The sequence below is a fragment of the Periplaneta americana genome, chromosome 11, assembly GCF_040183065.1.
Source record: "Periplaneta americana isolate PAMFEO1 chromosome 11, P.americana_PAMFEO1_priV1, whole genome shotgun sequence".
Lineage (NCBI taxonomy): Eukaryota > Metazoa > Arthropoda > Insecta > Blattodea > Blattidae > Periplaneta > Periplaneta americana.
Genome location: NC_091127.1, coordinates 163,888,312 through 163,908,142, shown reverse-complemented (window position 1 = coordinate 163,908,142; position 19,831 = coordinate 163,888,312). Strand labels below are relative to the sequence as shown.

General features: G+C 37.1%; 1 protein-coding gene across 1 annotated transcript; it reads right to left on the bottom strand.

Annotated features, from left to right (window-relative positions):
- Positions 1-1,779: 1,779 nt before the first annotated feature.
- On the bottom strand, positions 1,780-19,480 carry LOC138709553 (transient receptor potential channel pyrexia-like). The gene is made up of 3 exons (XM_069840408.1): positions 18,570-19,480; positions 10,872-10,978; positions 1,780-4,857 (listed from the first exon to the last, which is right to left on the bottom strand). Exons 2-3 carry the CDS (start codon positions 10,890-10,892, stop codon positions 2,053-2,055), a joined length of 2,826 nt encoding a protein of 941 aa, XP_069696509.1. The 5' UTR covers positions 10,893-10,978; positions 18,570-19,480; the 3' UTR covers positions 1,780-2,052.
- Between the last annotated feature and the right edge of the window lie 351 nt (positions 19,481-19,831).

Below are 19,831 nucleotides of genomic sequence, written 5' to 3'. Positions count from 1 at the left end.
CAAAAGAAATCCATCAAACTCTATTGAGAGAACTTCAGTGTGAAGATGTAAAATACTATACTCAGTATTTAAGAATGGATGACGTAACATTTCATGTGACTCATAATAATTATGATGTTAAAAGTCATGTGGTTTCACAGACCATAATTATATGATATGATGACATGATATATGATATGATATAATCTATGATTTATTGTCATTAAGCACAGCATCCCAAGTGGCTGATGGTCCTTCACATTTGTCACACAGACCATATATACTTAATGTCCGCCATTTTCTTTCTTCTTAGTCAAAGATTTTATCAAAGGTATGATGATGACCATAACTTTTACCACAGAACTATGTCACAGCTAGATGTGATCAAAGATGCTATATTACATTGTAAAATATTTTATCATATATATTTTATCAAACTTCTGCGACACAGAAATTTGATAGTGTAATATAGGCCTATAAGAATCAACTGGATACACAAACATGTTCAACAACACAGATGTGGAATTAAGGGACAGTGGCATAATTTACTTGTCGTACCGTAAAAGTAGCAGTGTTTCTCAAGAACGACGTAGTAACACATGCATAGCAAATCATCAAAAACACACCACTTTTTGGTTGAAGCTTCTTGCCCTTTACTGTCTATTCCTTCAATGTCCGAACCTCACTGAGCTCTAAAAGCATCAACTTCTCATTAATATTACCGTATTTACCCGCCTGTTATTATTCGGTCGAGAAGCATTTATCATTCAGTCTGCTGTCAAAAAATCTGAAAGTTAGAATTTATAAAACAGTTATATTACCGGTTGATATTTATGGTTGTGAAACTTGGACTCTCACTTTCAGGGAGGAACATAGGTTAAGGATGTTTGAGAATAAGGTGCTTAGGAAAATATTTAGGGCTAAGAGGGATGAAGTTACAGGAGAATGGAGAAAGTTACACAACACAGAACTGCACGCATTGTATTCTTCACCTGACATAATTAGGAACATTAAATCAAATCCAGACGTTTGAGATGGGCAGGGCATGAAGCACGTATGGGCGAATCCAAAAATGCATATAGAGTGTTAGTTGGGAGGCCGGAGGGAAAAAGACCTTTGGGGAGGCCGAGACGTAGATGGGAAGATAATATTAAAATGGATTTGAGGGAAGTGGGATATGATGATAGAGACTGGATTAATCTTGCTCAGGATAGGGACCGATGGCGGGCTTATGTGAGGGCGGCAATGAACCTACGGGTTCCTTAAAAGCCAGTAAGTAAGTGAGTAAGTAAGAAGTAAGTAAGTTAGAGGTTTTAATAATGTTTTTTTTTTTTTTTTTTTCCACTACTTACACACATTACACTCCGACACGATAAATTCTCGAACAATGGCTCTGTGACCATGTTCTTTCGCGAATTTGACGATTTGCTCATTAAGAGATTTTCAAAACGTACCCACACTCGATACTTCTGTACAAATTCAGTGTTGCCAAGTCAAGAAAACAAAAAAGTGTATACAATATTAAAATAATAAAATACTCCTTCCTTAACAAAACCAAACAAAGGTAGCTCACCTTCTAAATTATGTGCTCAAATTAGTAGCCCTCAGCTGCTTTACAATGTGTCACTCGATCATAGAAACCATTTAACGAATGATTTAACCAGGCTTTAGGAATATCTTGCACCACTTACATTTTTATTTAGCAACATTGAATTTGTACAGAAGTACCAAGTGCGGGTACTTTTTGAAAAGCTCTTAATGAGCATTTTCAAAAATAAAAAATTTATATATTGAGTGTTCCATTCAAAATAAGAGAGTTGGAATTACTTCCGGTTAAACCGGAAGTAGGAAAAACTCGGAAATACCATTATTGAGTTCCCAGTATATGGTTATCCCCACATACCAAGTTTCATGTTACTGAACCACATGCTTCAAAAGTTATTTAGGTTATGCGGGACTTTTAACTAACCCTGTATATATAAATATATAGACATGCCTATATCATAAAAATTGCCCAATGGACTGAGCAAGTTTTAGGATCATACTCTTCAGCCTCATTAAATCCCACAAATCTTAAGTTTTGGATTCATTTTTAGTAACGACCGCAATGGCTTTTCTTGTTATGCTTAAATCCATTGCGTCAATCTCCTGACTTTCGGGGTGCACACTATACATTTTGTTAGAGCTTGGGTATAAATATAAGCTTTTACGAGGAAGATCTCTGAAGAAAAAACAGAATCTCCTTAAATACTTCTTCAAATGCGGATATCTTTGATAACGCAGAAGCATGGTTTCAGTGTGAAGCAATAATTTTGTTCTAACAACAAGGCTCAGAGTTTCGGCATCATCTTTAATGGCTTGAGTATCGCTGACTGCTAATCCGTTTAGTAAATTTAACAATGCCAGTGCGATCAGAAACACAAATAAGAAATAGACAAAATGACTTGTGACAGGTGTCTCCGAGAAAGGAAGATCTTTGGCTTCAAACTCGCCAGTAAACATGATGAAAGTATCAAATATGAATAACAAACTGTTTGAGGTCTTATTAATGATGCCTGTAGAAAAGTAGGTGCCGTCATCTTCTTTATGTTTACCATGGAACAGAACGTTGAAACTCAGAGCAAATGCCAAAAATAATGGCAAGTAGCACAGTCCAAATTTTAGGAATGTCCAAGAAACTTTCTTCAACATTTCTAGCTGCACAGAAACAATCGGCAGGCGACCGATTAGAAGCAAGAATTCCATCCATGCTAGGAGGATGGCGATAGAAGCGCTGTGATGCACTACGACGGTGTTTGGCACGGAACAATAGACGAATGTGGACAAGATTATGGATGCATCCAAGAGATTGCCCGGATTGTGTAAGTATTCAGTCTTATCTATTAAAAATTGTGTCGCTTCCCTTGCTATGATGATTGACAGAGATATCCACAGAGGTATGCTGGTAGCTATGTAGGTTGCTTCTTCTGGGGAGATCTGGAGTTCAGCCGTCAGGTTGTCATACTGTACGAAAGAATCACGCGCCACTATTTTCCTATTATCTTCATTCCATGTCATTAAATCATTTACGAATAACATATGATGTGTTAATAAGATGAGGAAAATAGAATATAAACATATGTTGATGTAAAAAAGCTTACAAGCTTGCCGCCACTTGAGGAACAGAATACTGGAAATGAGCGGATGTTTCAGTAATTCTCTGAATTCAGATTTTTCACTCATTTTGAACAGCGGTTGCATTTCTGTGTCTGACTGATTTAATTCGGAGCCTTCTGTCAAAGGAGGATAAAAGTTATATCTGAAGATTATCATATAATCCGGACTCTTTGGACTCTTTCTGTTGCTTTCAATGCAGCCGTCGAAGAACATTTCCAGAATGTGAGGATCGATATAATGCAACAACGGTTCACCTCGAGTTTCGTACATAAAGTCAGCTCCTTGTCTTAGCAAAGGTAGCAATATTTCGTTCCTTCTTTGTTGAGCAGCAACATATAACGGAGTGCCACTACCTTTTTGTGCATTTATATCTGAACCATACTTCAGTAAAGTTAACACTGCGTTTTTATTTCCACAGAGTGCTGCAACATGAAGTGCTGTGTGTTCGTTATTATTCCAAACGTTGACAGATGCGCCTGAAGAAAGAAGAAGAAAAGCGAGGTTGAGATTCCAGCGAGCTGCTACGTGCAGCGGAGTGTCTTTTCTGGTATCCTGCGCATTCAACAGATGAAGAAAACCCGCTTTTCTTTTCTCAAATAACGACACACATTTTTTCAAAGTGGAACAATTTTCGCCGTCACCACATTTGTTGAGGGCTAACCAATGGAAAACATTACCCTGAAACTTTTCGTCCGCTGTAATGCCAATTTCAGTACTTTCATTAGCTAACAACACTTCCAAAGCTGCTACATTCAGTCTCTCAGCTGTCATATGTAGAAGAGGTATTTTAGAAATATAGTTCCTCATGTTAGGATTGCCATTTGTCCGTAATATAGCGTCTACAAACTTTTCCCTTTCTTTTATTAAGCAAGCTAATTCCAAAATCGTAGAGTGATAAGGCTCCTTGTACTGATAGTTAACCAGGTTCTCTTTGGTCCGTAATATTGAAATAAAATCAGGCAATGAGTCACGTTGGAGGGCTGCAAGCAGACGTATCTCCGGTTCTAATGAGTCAACATTCTCCTGTAATTCCTCTGGCAAGAACGATTCAAATTCAGGAAACAACTTCAAAATAGTCTCTCTCACAGTGAGTCCTGCATCTACTAAGGAGTAATCTACATTCAGCCTGTGCTCACCGTGATTCTGCAAGATAAACAGAACTCTATTCTTGTGCGAATTTCTCAGCGCACGACCTAAAGCAGTGCATCCATAATAGTCCGGTCTGTTGACCTCTAGTTCGGATTTCTCCAGAAGTAGTTCCAAGCATTTCAGGTACCTCTCCTCCGTACAGTCTCCTTCAACAATTGATTCCGATGCCAGGTGAAAGGCGGTTCTTTGTTGCTTGTTCACAGCGTTCACATTAATCCCAGCTGTGTTCAACAGAATTTGCAATGTCTCATGATTACCTTTTCTTGCTGCCATGTGTAGGGCATTTCTGTTGTATCGTATGCATTGTTCAACGTTCGAACTTGAACAGGTGAGAACCTCTTGTAGAGCTAGCACATTTCCACTGTCTGCAGACCAATCGATTGGCTTTACTTTAGGGTCATTTCTACTAGGGTCAAATTTCATATCTACTAAAGCTTTCCTCACTTCCTCCTTGTTGCCCTGTGTGCAAGCTCGTCTCAAGACTGCCACATGGTCGTCACTGTACCCATCCTTCTTCTTTTGCAGCAACTGTTCAGCACTGCTTGAATTTTTGGTCTCCTTGCTTACGGATACCTGAAAACAATTCAAATTGACATTAAATATACTAATGAAAATCTCCTCCCATAATTTCATAAATGCAGATGTGACAAAATTAGTATAGTAATTACTACCTTTGGGTATAATTAAGAATCGTCTTACAGTTTTAATATTATACGATATGCACCAAAACTAAGGAAACTGAATTATTGCTCATCTGATGTCCAAGTTTCCATAGCAACGAAGTATTTATTTACTTCTTTGTTTGTTTGTTTATTTATTTATTTGTAAGATCCAAAATTGCTGCCTCATTACGAAATAAGGGCTGAATAGTAGAAGAAGAAATCTCCTATCTAGCTGAGAATGGGTCAACGAGACGAGTAGATATTTTAGCGTACAATGCTGACAGTAAACTGGGCATCGTTGTGGACCCCACGATACGTTTCGAAGTAGAATGTCAATAGTCAGCCGAGGTCCACCTTGAGAAGAAGTCGATCTATGAGCCTACAGTCAACTATTTCAAGTTGAAATATGCCTTAATTCACGTTGAGGTATTCGGCTTGTTCATAGGTGCTCGAGGGACTATACCAGCTTTTTTCGAAGAATTTCGACGGCAGTTTGCTCTGCCAACATCTCTGAGGGATGCCATTGTGATAATTGTGTTGAAAAATCCTGCCAAATATTAATTAATCACATGGTGCCACATTAATAGCAATTGTAATTTTTCACGAGCTTTTCTTTGTTTCCCTTCTTTAAAATTTAATATCTATGTTTACATATGTATAATAATTTGTTTTGAGGATATACTGAGTCCGTAAGGGCTACCCTCGATAGGGGAAGTTTACTATTATTATTATTATTATTATTATTATTGTTATTATTATTATTATTATTATTATTATTATTATTATTATTATTATTATTATTATTATTATTATTATTATTATTATAGTTTGATATATTGTGAATTCAGTGTTGTGTTAATTTCTGCAATCATGGTTGTCAAAATGGACGAATAGGCGTTTATCATGGAACATTATTTCCTGTCATACGGAGTAGGACGTTAGAATAGGTTTGACGGTAAAACAAGACGAGAAACGATTTTATTTGCAGGAACCAAATAACAGGTCACTGTTAGCTGTCGTTGACAAGATCCGTTGACGAGATCAGTCTTATGTCAACAAAAGGGGACAATAGGACGCCCAATAAACGTGAATCATGCACGACATCTCGAGCAGGTATTACAGTCCCCAACGCATAGTCTAGACGTCTAGACGAACAACGTTTTACCCTAGTTCATATATGTAACAGATAACTCATCCCAATATTAAAATCGGCATCACTTTGAAGAGAACAACTGCCAGGATCGCCACCCGTCCGCCGTAAACGAACACGAGATGGCAGCACAGTCGCTAATGCAATTCAAATGGGAATTATGACGTGACTCCTTTTGTAACAAGTAGATGGCAGCGTAGTAAACCTGACAAAAGTTGTTAACGTCAAAGCCTATAAGGCCGACCTATCTGTCATATATATATATATATATATATATATATATATATATATATATACGGGGCATAATTTCAGGTATGTATTTCCTACATGTAGACAATCAAAATAGTTCATTACAACATGTGTCCGGAAATGCTTTATTTCCGAGTTATGGCCTTCACAACATTGAAATTCACCGGAACGTTTTTCTTTCCGCAGGTCGCTTCCGTCAAAGGAGACATTAAGAGGGCACTCTGACAGTTCATTCCAAGGCGAAGGTTACATTAAGTGTTGTGTAGGCGTTAGACTGTGCGACATGTATTCAAATCAAGAGCTGGCAGAGATACACTTCATGTACGGTAAGGCGGACGGCAATGCTGCGCTGGCTCGTCGTTTGTACCAGGAGAGGTACCCACAGCGACAATGTCCAGATCGGAAGACATTTGTACGTCTCCATTACCGTCTGTGCGAGTATGGAAAATTTAACTCTCCTGGTTTGGGAAGGAGACGACCAAGATCTACAACTCCAGAAATACAGGAGGAGATTCTGGAGGCTGTGAACATGACTCCTTCTATCACCACACGAAGGGTAGCGTTGCAAGTCAATGTTCCTCATACGACTGTCTGGAGACTGTTGAAAGAGTATCAATTGTATCCTTATCATTTGCAACGTGTACAGGCCCTGTCACCAGCAGATTACCCTGCACGAGTTAGGTTCTGTCAGTGGTTCTTGCAGCAGTGTGGTGTAATTCCGAACTTTCCTGCCTTAGTAAAGCAGGAGGTGGACATTTTGAACATCTTCTGTAATGACAACGACCTGCGGAAAGAAAAACGTTCCGGTGAATTTCAATGTTGTGAAGGCCATAACTCGGAAATGAAGCATTTCCGGACACATGTTGTAACGAACTATTTTGATTGTCTACATGTGGGAAATACATACCTGAAATTATGCCCCGTATTTTTAAACACCCTGTATATATACAGTATGATCTAGGGTTGTACCTTGGTTTGAGCAATAGTTCTGTTGGGCTGATGTTTAAAAAGCTGGATGGATTTGCAACCCGTATTCAAGTCGTTTAACGTCTGACAGAAAGGGATGAGCAAGCTCTATTATAATATTTCAGCCGATTGTTGGCCATGACGTATGAGGATCCAGATTTATTTTGCAACATACGGTTTTCAGTAAAAACCATATTCAGGTTGATAGCAACACTAACCGAAAAACAACTCGTTTTTCAGGGTTTGCACGATTTGATGCCGTTATACAGAAACCACTGCACAGTGCACGGGTTACGATTTTATGCGACGTGTCCGGTCATGGAATATTGCGACCTTATTTCGTCTAGTATGCTGCAAAGTATCAAAAAACAGTAAACCAGATACTCTACAGAGATCTCATTATTACTCCATTCGTGGGGGATTTGCGCCGTTTTTTTCGCGCCAGAAATTTACCTCTCCAACAATGGGTGCAACAAGATGGAGTTACAGGCCCTGTACCAACGCAATTAAATAACATTTCAGTGTTAAGTGTTCGCGTAGGCTTCCCCCATCGAGACTACTATATATATAAGATCTGGCAGACCATTTGCTTATCCAACAACTGCTCTGAAGATGGCCACAACACAGCGGTCGAAACGCCAGCCAATAACACCAAGACAACGCGGCAGAAGCCCTGAAGCTTATCCACACATTTCAGTGTTGTTTGTTTTGCCGCATATTGTGTAACTTTCCAGACATTCAAGTATTTTGAGAATTTTAACTGCTATAGAAAGATTAATTTTAACTTCGAGAAAGAAACGCAAGAGACACTTAGGGCCGTATTCATAGACATTTTTAGCGCGGGCTTCCGGTGGATGATCAGCGTCTTTCGTATTCATAAACCAGTGTTAGCGATAGGATAATATGATTTGAATTCTGTACTAGTAACCAGTGGATAGCCGGGGCTAGCTTAGTACGCTCGTAGCGCGTGCTGCGAAATGTCTATGAATAGCACCCTTAGTTTTTAAAGATTAGGAAGTTGAATAGCAGACTTGAACCGTAAATGTAAAATGTAATGATTTCACTGCAGGAGGAACAGTTTGGTGCCTTGAACTTACCACATCTAGCATAAGGATCAATTAATATTTGGTGTTGTCCTGTTATAGGCTACATTCAAAAGTGTAATGTTACTTATTAAGGAACCACGTAGAAGAAATAAAGGAACATGAATTTTCACATCTGCATGGTGTAAGTATGCACATACAGTATTAATAAAAGTCGGCATTCCTAAGGCCAACCAGGGTGAACAGAAACTTTCTGTATAATTTGAATAATTTCAAGGAAAAAATCTTCTCGGGCCGGGTATCTAACCCGCGACTTTTGGCTCAGCGCGCCAAATTTCTACTGACTGAGATACCCAGAAACGTTACTACACACTGGCTCAAATTTTCCCTTTATATCCACATACCTCAAGTGGACTGACAGGACGTCAAAGATCCAACATTGAGTGGACACAAACTGTGTGTCTTAAATTCTGGTTTTCTGTTAACGAAGAGTGGCGTATATATGGAAATCGGGCTGTCAGGTATAGCTGCCTGTGATGCTGACTTGAATAATTCCAAGAGAAAAATTGTTCCGGGGCTGGGTATCGAACCCAGGACCTGTGGCTGAGACCGCCGTCGCTCTACCGACTCAGCTATCCAGGAGCTGTACGATACACTGGCTCAATCTTTTTCTTTATATCCACGCACCGCAAGTGAACTGACAAGGCAACGAAGACCGAACATTGAGTCCACACAAACTCTGTGTGACTTGAATTGTGGTTTTCTGTTAACGAACACTGAAGTATATTATGCAGATCGGGGTTTCAAGTGTGAAGGTGGCTTGAACAATTTACTTACTTACTGGATTTTAAGGTACCCGGAGGTTCATTGCCGCCCTCACATAAGCCCGCCATCGGTCCCTATCCTGAGCAAGATTAATCCAGTCTCTACCATCATATCTCACCTCCCTCAAATCCATTTTAATATTATCTTCCCATCTACGTCTCGGCCTCCCTAAAGGTCTTTTTCCCTCCGGCCTCCCAACTAACACTCTATATGCATTTCTGGATTCGCCCATACGTGCTACATACCCTGCCCATCTCAAACGTCTGGATTTAATGTTCCTAATTATGTCAGGTGAAGAATACAATGCGTGCAGTTCTGTGTTGTGTAACTTTCTCCATTCTCCTGTAACTTCATCCCTCTTGGCCCCAAATATTTTCCTAAGCACCTTATTCTCAAACACCTTAACCTATGTTCCTCTCTCAAAGTGAGAGTCCAGGTTTCACAACCATAAAGAGCAACCGGTAATATAACTGTTTTATAAATTCTAACTTTCAGATTTTTTGACAGCAGACTGGATGATAAAAGTTTCTCAACCGAATAATAACAGGCATTTCCCATATTTATTCTGTGTTTAATTTATTCCCAAGTATCATTTATATTTGTTACTGTTGCTCCCAGATATTTGAATTTCTTCACTTCTTCAAAAGATAAATTTCCAATTTTTATATTTCCATTTCGTACAATATTCTCGTCACGAGACATAATCATATACTTTGTCTTTTCGGGATCTACTTCCAAACCTATCGCTTTACTTGCTTCAAGTAAAATTCCCGTGTTTTCCCTAATCGTTCGTGGATTGTCTCCTAACATATTCACGTCATCCGCATAGACAAGCAGCTGATGTAACCCGTTCAATTCCAAACCCTCTCTGTTATCTTGGACTTTCCTAATGGCCTTAACAGTTTCAAGATAAAAATTTTTCCGGGGCCGGGTATCGAACCCGGGAACTTTGGATGAGCACGCCAATGGTCTACGTACTAAGATACCCAGGAACTGTAACACACACCGGCTCAAAATTTCCCTGTATATCCATATACCACAATTGAGCTGACAAGGCGCCAAAAACCCAACATTAATTGCACACAAACTCTGTGTGACTTGAATTGTGGTTTTCTGTGAGCGAAAAATGAATTATATTATGCAATTCAGGCTTTCAGGTAAAGCTGTCTGTGAAACTGACTTGAATAATTTAAAGCAAAAAATTGTTCCGAGGTCGGGTAGCGAACCCGGGACCCTTGGGTGAATGCACCAGCCCACTACAGACTGAGCTACGCAGAAACTGTACCAGACACCGTATCACGTAGAGAAATATTGTTGTATTGTTTGTTGAGGCAACTGTCCGAAGACAGGTCTGAACCTCACAAGTGATACCAAGAATGCACCAATTATGAGGCAACTAGGACAGGAGATAATGGGATAGAGTCGCCAGTTCCTTTCTTGCTCCATTGCATACATCTCCGACTAGGCAGATATTACACTAGTCAGACTTGAGATGCACAAAAACAATTGCTTTTCCTCTGACACATATCGTCATGTGACATGTAGGGCCTTCTGCTATACCTGTACATAAGAGCCAGAACCTCAATCAGAGGATTGTTGTTGTACTATTAAATTAAAAACATGTTACAGAGGGTCTTCAAGAATATTGCTATCTCCAGTTCAAAAATGCAATCTAATGCGTCATGTTCTTACCATCTCCAGTTGATCCGCCATCTTTTCTTCTCGATATGAGTTGACCGATGGTAGAAAAAGTCCTTCTTTGCCGTCTAGTTGTTGTTAAGGAGAGGGTCAATCTGCATCTGCCACATAATAATGAAATATTTTGTTAGTCGTACGACAAAAGTTTTAATTTTTTCCTTTTTTTCTTTATTAATATGATTTATTGTCATGATTAACTGCTCCAAAGTATTTTTCAATAAAGTAATTCGTCAACACGGGTTCTTGTTCTACAGGGACATCACTTTATTTTTACCAACATTTTTAACATTAACCTGGCTATACTCGGAACCACTGTTAGCCCCTTCCATTACAAGAGTTTGGTGTTGCTAGTGCAATATATAAACGGATTTCAGTTTGATCATTACTTTTACGGTATTTTATCAAAATACAGTAGAGTAATAACATTTTTTTCACAAACTCAACTCTTCAGGCGGTTTTATTCATTATATAATGGCTACTTTATTCAGCATATTACCGTACTTTGGGTAACTCTAATCTTCACTTCTGCTCAGTCCACACAGATAAAGTTATTCAGTCATGCTACACACCGTACCTGTGCGAAATAAGCAGAGGCGGGTATTTACGGAGATCGCGAAAATCACGACATAATAGATATACAATAGATTTTTGCTAATCTTTACGAATTAAGTGATTCTGATTAATAATATGCGGATAAAACTATCACGACAAATCGCGAAATACAGTTCTAATAGCGAAATAAGACCACATTTGCGAATTATTATTATTGTGTCGTTTTATAGCGAATTTCATATTCTGAGTTCTTTTTTCGGACTTTTTTTTCATTTTAATTTGTTGCACATTCAAGTAGGCTACATTACATGGTAACACAAATGATAAAATTAATCTCCATAAATACTTGTCCCTGGAAATAAGCTTCAATAATATAGGCTCTTCCTTCTATGGAAAACGCAACCATATTTCTGAAACACACTATACTCTGTACTGTTTACTTCACTGCTAGCAGACTTCGAATGCAACAGCGGCCGTAAGTTCGTGTGGCTGACGGGAGCTGACGGCCTTATCTCTACCAGGTTAAACAAATATATACTATAATAAATAATAAATAAATTTAGCCTGCTAGATCCCGTAAGGGCAAGGGCCTCCTGATTGACAGGGCTTGGCTCAGTAGACTTCACTCGTTAGGTGAGCCGATCCTAAGCAGTGTTCTATGTACACAAACACTATATGCACTTGTAAGATTCGCACCACACTACACACAGAGGACGGTGGCTTCTAGATTTCTCCATAGCTGTCTGTCTCTTGTACTGCTCGTCCAATGTGGTCCTGCCTTCTTCTTGAAGAAATCGGCCCATATAGTTGTCTGGCGTCCCACTCTTCTTCTGCTGATCCTGGGATCCCACAATGTCAGTCTGTGGTCCATCCTTACCGCGTGCCCTCCCCCATTTCCACTTCAGGCTTTCTGCGGTGTTTAGGACGTCTTTCATGCCGGTACGGTTGCGTTGCTCCTCGTTCCTGACTTTGTTCCTCAGACAAAGTAGAAGGATTTTTCTTTCCATACTGCGTTGGCAGGTTTGAAGCATACGCCTCTGTTTTGATGTTAGGGACCAGGTTTGGCATCCATACAGTAGTACAGGTAATACACATTTTTCCAGGGTCTCAACCTTTAAGCTTAGCTTCTGGAATTTGTCTGTAAGTATGAACTTTAGAGACTAATATTAATGAATTGTACATGCTTTAAATTGAAAAACAGTCTGTATAGCTCAACTAAAGAATTGTTTATGATTATAAATTGAATTAATCTACTCGATATGAATTGTATAATTTTTATAGCTTAACGAATGTATGATTGTAAATTGAATTAATCTGTTTACTATGTATTGTACAGGGACATCATTTTATTTTTACTTCAATTTTTATTGTACCTGAGTTTTTGAATGTACTTCACTCCCACCCCTCCTACTAAGGAACTTCCAACTCCGCACAGAACCAAGACCGCAGATAGTAAGCAGTACTGAGTTACTGAGTATAGTACGTTCCAGAAATATGTTCGCGTTTTCCAGTGACGAAAGAGCTTTCAATATTGAATCATATTTTCACACAGGTACTGTCCGTTTGGCTACGTCGCATCCCGATTTCCCCCACCTGCTTCTGCTCGCCCCTCTGTAAAAGCTGGGCTGTCTTAGCTCTTTTCTGAAAACATTAATTTCTCTTAGGAATTGGACGTTTACGTAATATTATACAGCTGTTTAATTTAACTTAATAAAAGGGCCTCGTTAAGTAATTAACTGTCACGTGATTTTCTCCCTTTCTACAATCCTCCGGCATAACCACTTGGACGGACAGTAGATAGCATGTCTGAGTAATTTTATATTTTCGGGTCGGGCAGAAGTGAAGATTGAATTCACAGTACGTAGAGTAGATACAGAATTGTTTCAACATGAGTTACTAGTACGAAGGAGGAAACTGGCAATTGGAATTAGATGCAATAGTCTATAGTGCGATAATATGCACAAAAGAACTGAAGCCTGTATCGAAATGAACGGCCACCATTTTCAAAATTGTGTTTAAATATTCATATTATGATTATTTTTCAATTTAACTTCTTTCTCTATATTGTACGCTAATGTGCTGTAGACAGTATAATATACACTGCATAATGAATACGTTCGCATGGATAACTCACTTCGTGAGTAAAAACACTTATTCTTAATACAGTACTGTACTTTGATTAAAGAAAAACCTAATGGAAATTATCAAACTCAAAATCGCGATATTTCCTAGTTTACGTAAATCGATGAACTACTTTTCTTCCATCCTATACCTAGTAGAGTGACTTGTGTTTTACGCCAGTATCATCGAACTCCAGTCTTGGAGGGGGGAGCAAGCGGTGTTTCATTATCTACTGCAAAACCACCTCATACTCATTGTACTAAATCAATACCTAAGTATGGAATTGCTGATAAAAGATTTGTAATTACAGTTGCGCCTCAAAATGATATTTGTCCTCATGGGAGAACATAACCTATAAAAGCTGTTGCTATTGTTAGGAATAAAATGATCCGTTTCTCTAAAGGTATAGACAGGTTAATATTAAAAATGTTAGTAAAAATAAAATGATGTCCCTGTATATGTTTGTATAGTTAGGCTGAAGAATGGTAAGATGCTTTAAATTGAAAAACAGTCTGTATAGCTCAACTGAAGAATTGGTTATGATTATAAATTGAATTAATCTACTCGATATGAATTGTATAATTTTTATAGCTTAACGAATGTATGATTGTAAATTGAAGTAATCTGTTTAATATGTATTGTATATGTTTGTATAGTTAGGCTGAAGAATTGTATATGCTTTAAATTGAACAGTGATCTGCAGGGAACGGATTTATATGGACTAAAAATATATGAAATATGTAAATATATATGTAGTTATTTTTACCAAAATATGGAATTAAATATGGATTTTTACCAAAATATGGAATTAAATATGGACTTAAAATTATAAAAAAATGACTATGTACGTTAAATATTAGTACATTTTAATCAAACTAAACAAAAAATATAATGGACGTACCTTATCTTCCAATGTAGTTTCAACAAAACACAATTTTTATTGTCTGTTACCATAACAATAGGTTACAAACATTTCTTTCAAGTGCTGAAAAGTGAATCTTCTTCTATTGTCTCTGAGGATAGATTTATACTGACTAAAAGAGCGTTCGACGTCACAAGAAGTAACTGGTACATAATTCAATTTCACAATGTCTGCTGGGGATAAGTCCAAGTTAATCTTCACTGTTGATTCACCACTCATCACAGCAACAACCTTTTGTAGTTCTTCATATCCAGGGTTTTTTGAAAGTACAGTGTCCACCTTAGCTCTTACTGCATCTGCAACTTTACCTCTACCACGATTCAGTTGTTCCACAGTACTATTTATAATTTCAAAACTTTCAGATAGTGAAAGGTGCCTATTTTGGAGACTTTTGAGCGTTTTTATGATGCATGAAAATGTATGCTGAATGTGAGCTAAGTCATTCTTCACACTTATGTCACAGGTAACTGTTTTCGCAGTATCAATTGAGACTGCATCTTCAGAGTCCAATGCAAGGAGAACATTGTTAATAGAGTCTATATGTTCGGCATAATATTCAACTGCTTCTAGCCATGTACCCCATCTAGTTAAAATTGGCTTTGGTGGCAATGGAATTTCAGGGTACGTTTCTTTCAACACGTTAACTCTACTGGGAGCTTTGAGAAATACTTTTTTCACTGATGAAATCAACAAATCTACTTTAGGGAAATTGTCTCTGACCACTTCTGCCACACGATGAAATGCATGCGCCACACAAGTAAAATGAGTCAATTTAGGATATACAACAGATAATGCTTGTCCAGCTTTGACCATATAAGGGGCAGCATCGCTAATAAAGAATAACACATTATCGTACATAATACCCTTTGGCCACAGGATACCCATAGCTTCGTTGAACAGTTTAACTATAGTTTTGTTATTGCACTTTTCTAGAACATCACAATGTAAAAGAATTCGTTCAGAATATTGTTCACTTAACAAACCGATAACTACATTACCAACAAGTCTACCTTCTTTGTCGGGAGTCTCATCAATGGAAACCCAAATTGAACTATCTTTAATTTCATCTCTTATCTTCTGTATTGTCTCATCGTAGATGGATGGAGCATACGTCTTCCTAAGTGTTGACTCATCCAGGATTGTATGTTGAGTATATTTTTCAAGGAATTCCCTGAAGACCTTATTCTTTAGTTTGTAGAGAGGAATATCAGCAGAGATGAGAGAACGGCACAGGTCGATGTTAAACTCAGATCTTACATTCGATGTTGTTGGTTGTGTTAAAAACAATTGTCTCTGCTTGGAATTTAGTTGTTTGTTGGCCTGATGTTTACTAGTTGTAATGTGTTGTTGCACCAGGAACTTTTGTGTAGATGATACTGCACACTGACACAAATTACAAAATAATATTTTATTGTCAGTTGATAAACCATCTTCTTTAAATTCTGAAATGTAACTTGTTAGTTTTGATTTTAAATTGACTGAATGACGTACTTTTGGCATATTTACCGTCTTTATAGTATGATTTACAAAACTGAACCTATGTGTACTCTGACTGGCATTTAACTGTTGAGCTGCACAACTGAAGTCTGTTAAAAATTTTAAATTAAATTAATACAGTTTTGTAACTTACTTTCCCATTGTTGATAGGACTGCTAATTTTCAAATAACTCTGATGTTAAAGGGATTACTGAACATGTGTTTAAATCTCTATTGTTGAAATGTATTTTTAAAAGTTAATGGAATTTTGTTTTGTTTTATTGTTAAACCTAATATAATATGGACTGTTTTATATGAAATATGGAAAATATATGGAAATTAACGAAAATATGTACTAAACTCTAAAATATGGAAAAATATGGAAAATAAAAGTAGGATTTTTCAACCCTACACATTGTGAAACATAAAGATAATGCAAAATATAAATTATATTAGCTTTATAAGTAAATATGTATTTACATATAAATCCTTTCCCTGGTGATCTGTATAGCTGAACTGATCAATTGTTTATGTTTGTAATTTGAAGTGATCTGCATGATATGTACTATAAATTTTTGTAGGCCTATATCTCAACTGATTCAATTATTTATGCTTTTAAATTGAATTAACTTACTTGCTATGAATTATATTTTATAGCTCAACTGATGAATAATCGTTTGTGTTGTAAATTTAATAACCTGATTGGCTATGTACTGTATATTTTTAGTAGAGCCACCAATGTAGCTCAGTCGGCAGACTCGCTGGCCTGCCGATCCGGAGCTGCGCTCGGGCTTGGGTTGGATACCCCGTTTGGTCTGATTCGTTGGTTTCTTCCGAGGTTTTCCCCAGCCGTGGGGCTGATTTCGAGAGGTCTATGGCGAGTCCTCGGCCTCACCTCATTTCATCCCCGATTGGGTTGATTACCTGGTTGGGTTTTTCCGATATGTTTCCCAAACACAAGGCAAATGCCAGGTAATCTGTTGGCGAATCCACTGCCTCATCTAACTACATTTCGCCAAAAAATTGTAACTGTAAAATTTTGATTTGTTCCACATCTTAAAGCTTCATTGCTAATGTAAGATTCATGGAATACAAAAAATGAAATGAATGAAATAGTGAGTGAGTGAGTGAGTGAGTGAGTGAGTGAGTGAGTGAGTGAGTGAGTGAGTGAGTGGGCAAGTAATTAATCTATACTAATAATAAATCTGTAGCCAAAATTTTTCTGGTAATTTTCGATTTTCCAAAAATAATTGGTGTTAACATGTATAATTAACCATTCTGAAACCGAAAATCACTTTTTTGAAATTTTTGTTTGTATGTCTGTCTGTCTGTCTATCTGTCTGTCTGTCTGGATGTTTGTTACCTTTTCACGCGATAATGGCTGAACCGATTTCGATGAAAATTGGAATATAAATTAAGTTCGTTGTAACTTAGATTTTAGGCTATATGGCATTCAAAATACGTTATTTAAAAGGAGGGTTATAAGGGGGCCTGAATTAAATAAATCGAAATATCTCCCTTATTTTGATTTTTGTGAAAAATGTTACATAACAAAAGTTTCTTTAAAAATGATTTCTGATAAGGTTTATTCTTTGAAAAGTTTGATAGGACTGATATTTAATGAGATAAATGAGTTTAAAAATTAAAATAACTGCCATCTAAGGCGGTGTATTGAAATAAAAAACAAATGACTTCGTCTATAAGGGGCCTTGGACACAACAATCGAAAGCTATGAAACATAGCCTACAGACAATGTTTCTGTGTTTGTATGAAGTAATATCGGAAGCTAAATTAACCGATTTGTATAATTAATTATTATTTCATCATTGGAAAGTGTAGTTTCTCTGGATGGACATAATGCTATAATGTTATTACAGTAACTTGTGAGTGAATTGAGGACAGGTAAGATTAAAATAGCTTCTTATGCACAGAAAACTTGATAGGTTATTCTGTATATTCATTTCTTGTATTTCTTAAAATTATGTTTATGAACATATTAATTTTAATCTCAGAGAATTAATGAACAACGAGAGTGTATTGATTTAGTATGCAGTAATAGTACGTTAGCTTAGCAAGCCATTATTTTATAATTCAAATTTTAACTATGCACAATTGAATCGTGTTAAAATACATAAAATATATATGCAATAAATGCAATGCAAAAAAATTTGGGTAATGAGCCAAGCAGATTATGTTGCGCTGTTGTAAAAGTTGTTCCTCCTGAGATTCAAGAGCTCCCACAACAAATTAAAAACTTTCTAATTCGAGTAAATCCGTTATCAACACATCTGTAGCCAAAATTTTTCTGTTAATTTTCGCTTTTCCAAAAAGAATTGGTAATAAATAACAATTAAGAAACATGTTAAAGGAATTGTCATTGCACCAAATGAGTGGTCTCTAGATGAAAATGATCGTATTTTAATATTTTAAATACAATTTAAATTAAGTAACATAATAAACGATTTATCCTTCTATCAAAGACGAATGTTCCCTAGATCAAATGTCCTATTTTAATTATGTAATTACTTTATATTTATTTCTAACGGGTGCAGCGGAGCGCACGGGTACGGCTAGTAAATAATAAAACCAAAATAATATACTCGTATGCCTTTGGTACTTACGGAATATATTCATTCCTTCTGCAGCAACGTAGACGCGCCCAGCGAACAGTAACATTGCGACTGGAACTTGTTTGCACACTGATAAATCCTCTTCATTGCAGTTACAATCTGAAAGCTTCGGGAGATAATCACTGTCTTACCCAAACATTCACCAGTCTTCATTTCTATTCGAGGAAAATAAAAGTCGGTATTATCAATATGTTTATCATCTTCTTACGTGATATTTTCGGCATAACGTTCTCAAGATTTAATAATAATAATAATAATAATAATAATAATAATAATAATAATAATAATTTATTTAATCTGACAGGATTAAGGCCATAAGGCCTTCTCTTCCATCCTACCAGATAGCACATATAAATACAAAAAAGAAATACAAACACTGATGAAAATGATACAAATTAAGTTAAAGCCCTGCGTTGTACCTTGTTAGAGGAAACTATGAAAATAATAACATCATCTTGCAGACGTTATGTCAAATGCGTATTAGAGCTCAGAGCGTGGGAAATTTGTGATGACTGAGTACAAGCTATTTTAAACTTTGCGGATAAGGTGTGGGCAGGGGGCTTGTAGTGAATTAAACTGATAACGTCAGACTGGGGGAAACATTGTCTTTCTGTTTACTTGCATAACCAACAAGTAACATACCGAGTTGGGCTGTTCACAACTGTGGAGTAACGGTTACCGCGTCTGACCGCGGAAAAAGATGGCCCGGGTTCGAATCCCGGTCAGGACAAGTTACCTGGTTGAGGCTTTCTATGAGGTTTTCCCTCAACCCCGTACAAGCAAATGCTGGGTAAGTTTCGGTGCTGGACGCCGGACTCATTTCACCGGCAATATCATCTTCATTTCATTCAGACGCTAAATAACCTCAGATGTTGATACAGCGGCGTAAAATAACCTAATAAAAAAAGGACGATTCACAAGGAAATGCAACACAGTATGGGAAGTAATTCGATTAAAACTATCACTGACAGACAACTTTGTTATCGCCAGTGGTAAGTACAACGCAGTTGTAGAAAAATCATTTGTCGCAGCAACTTGAGGCAATTCCTGCAGCAATGATTACGTCTGTATAAAAATAAAATAACGGATAGACTTGATTTAAAGTCAACCGGATACATAAGAGGAAGTTCAGACTGACATAATTGCAACAGATTTATTATTGTATTTATTTTAATATTATTGCTAATATTGCTAATAATTTAACATTTGAGTAAAAATGACAAAAATATATTAACAAATTACAGAAAATATAA

What these genes read in the sequence shown, in the direction of transcription:
- LOC138709553 (XM_069840408.1), bottom strand. Translation starts at nt 10,892, where the DNA reads ATGGCGGATCAACTGGAGATG. An exon ending in TGGCGGATCAACTGGAGATG is followed by an intron (nt 4,858 to 10,871) that starts GTAAGAACATGA and finishes AATTGTTTTCAG; the next exon opens with GTATCCGTAAGCAAGGAGAC.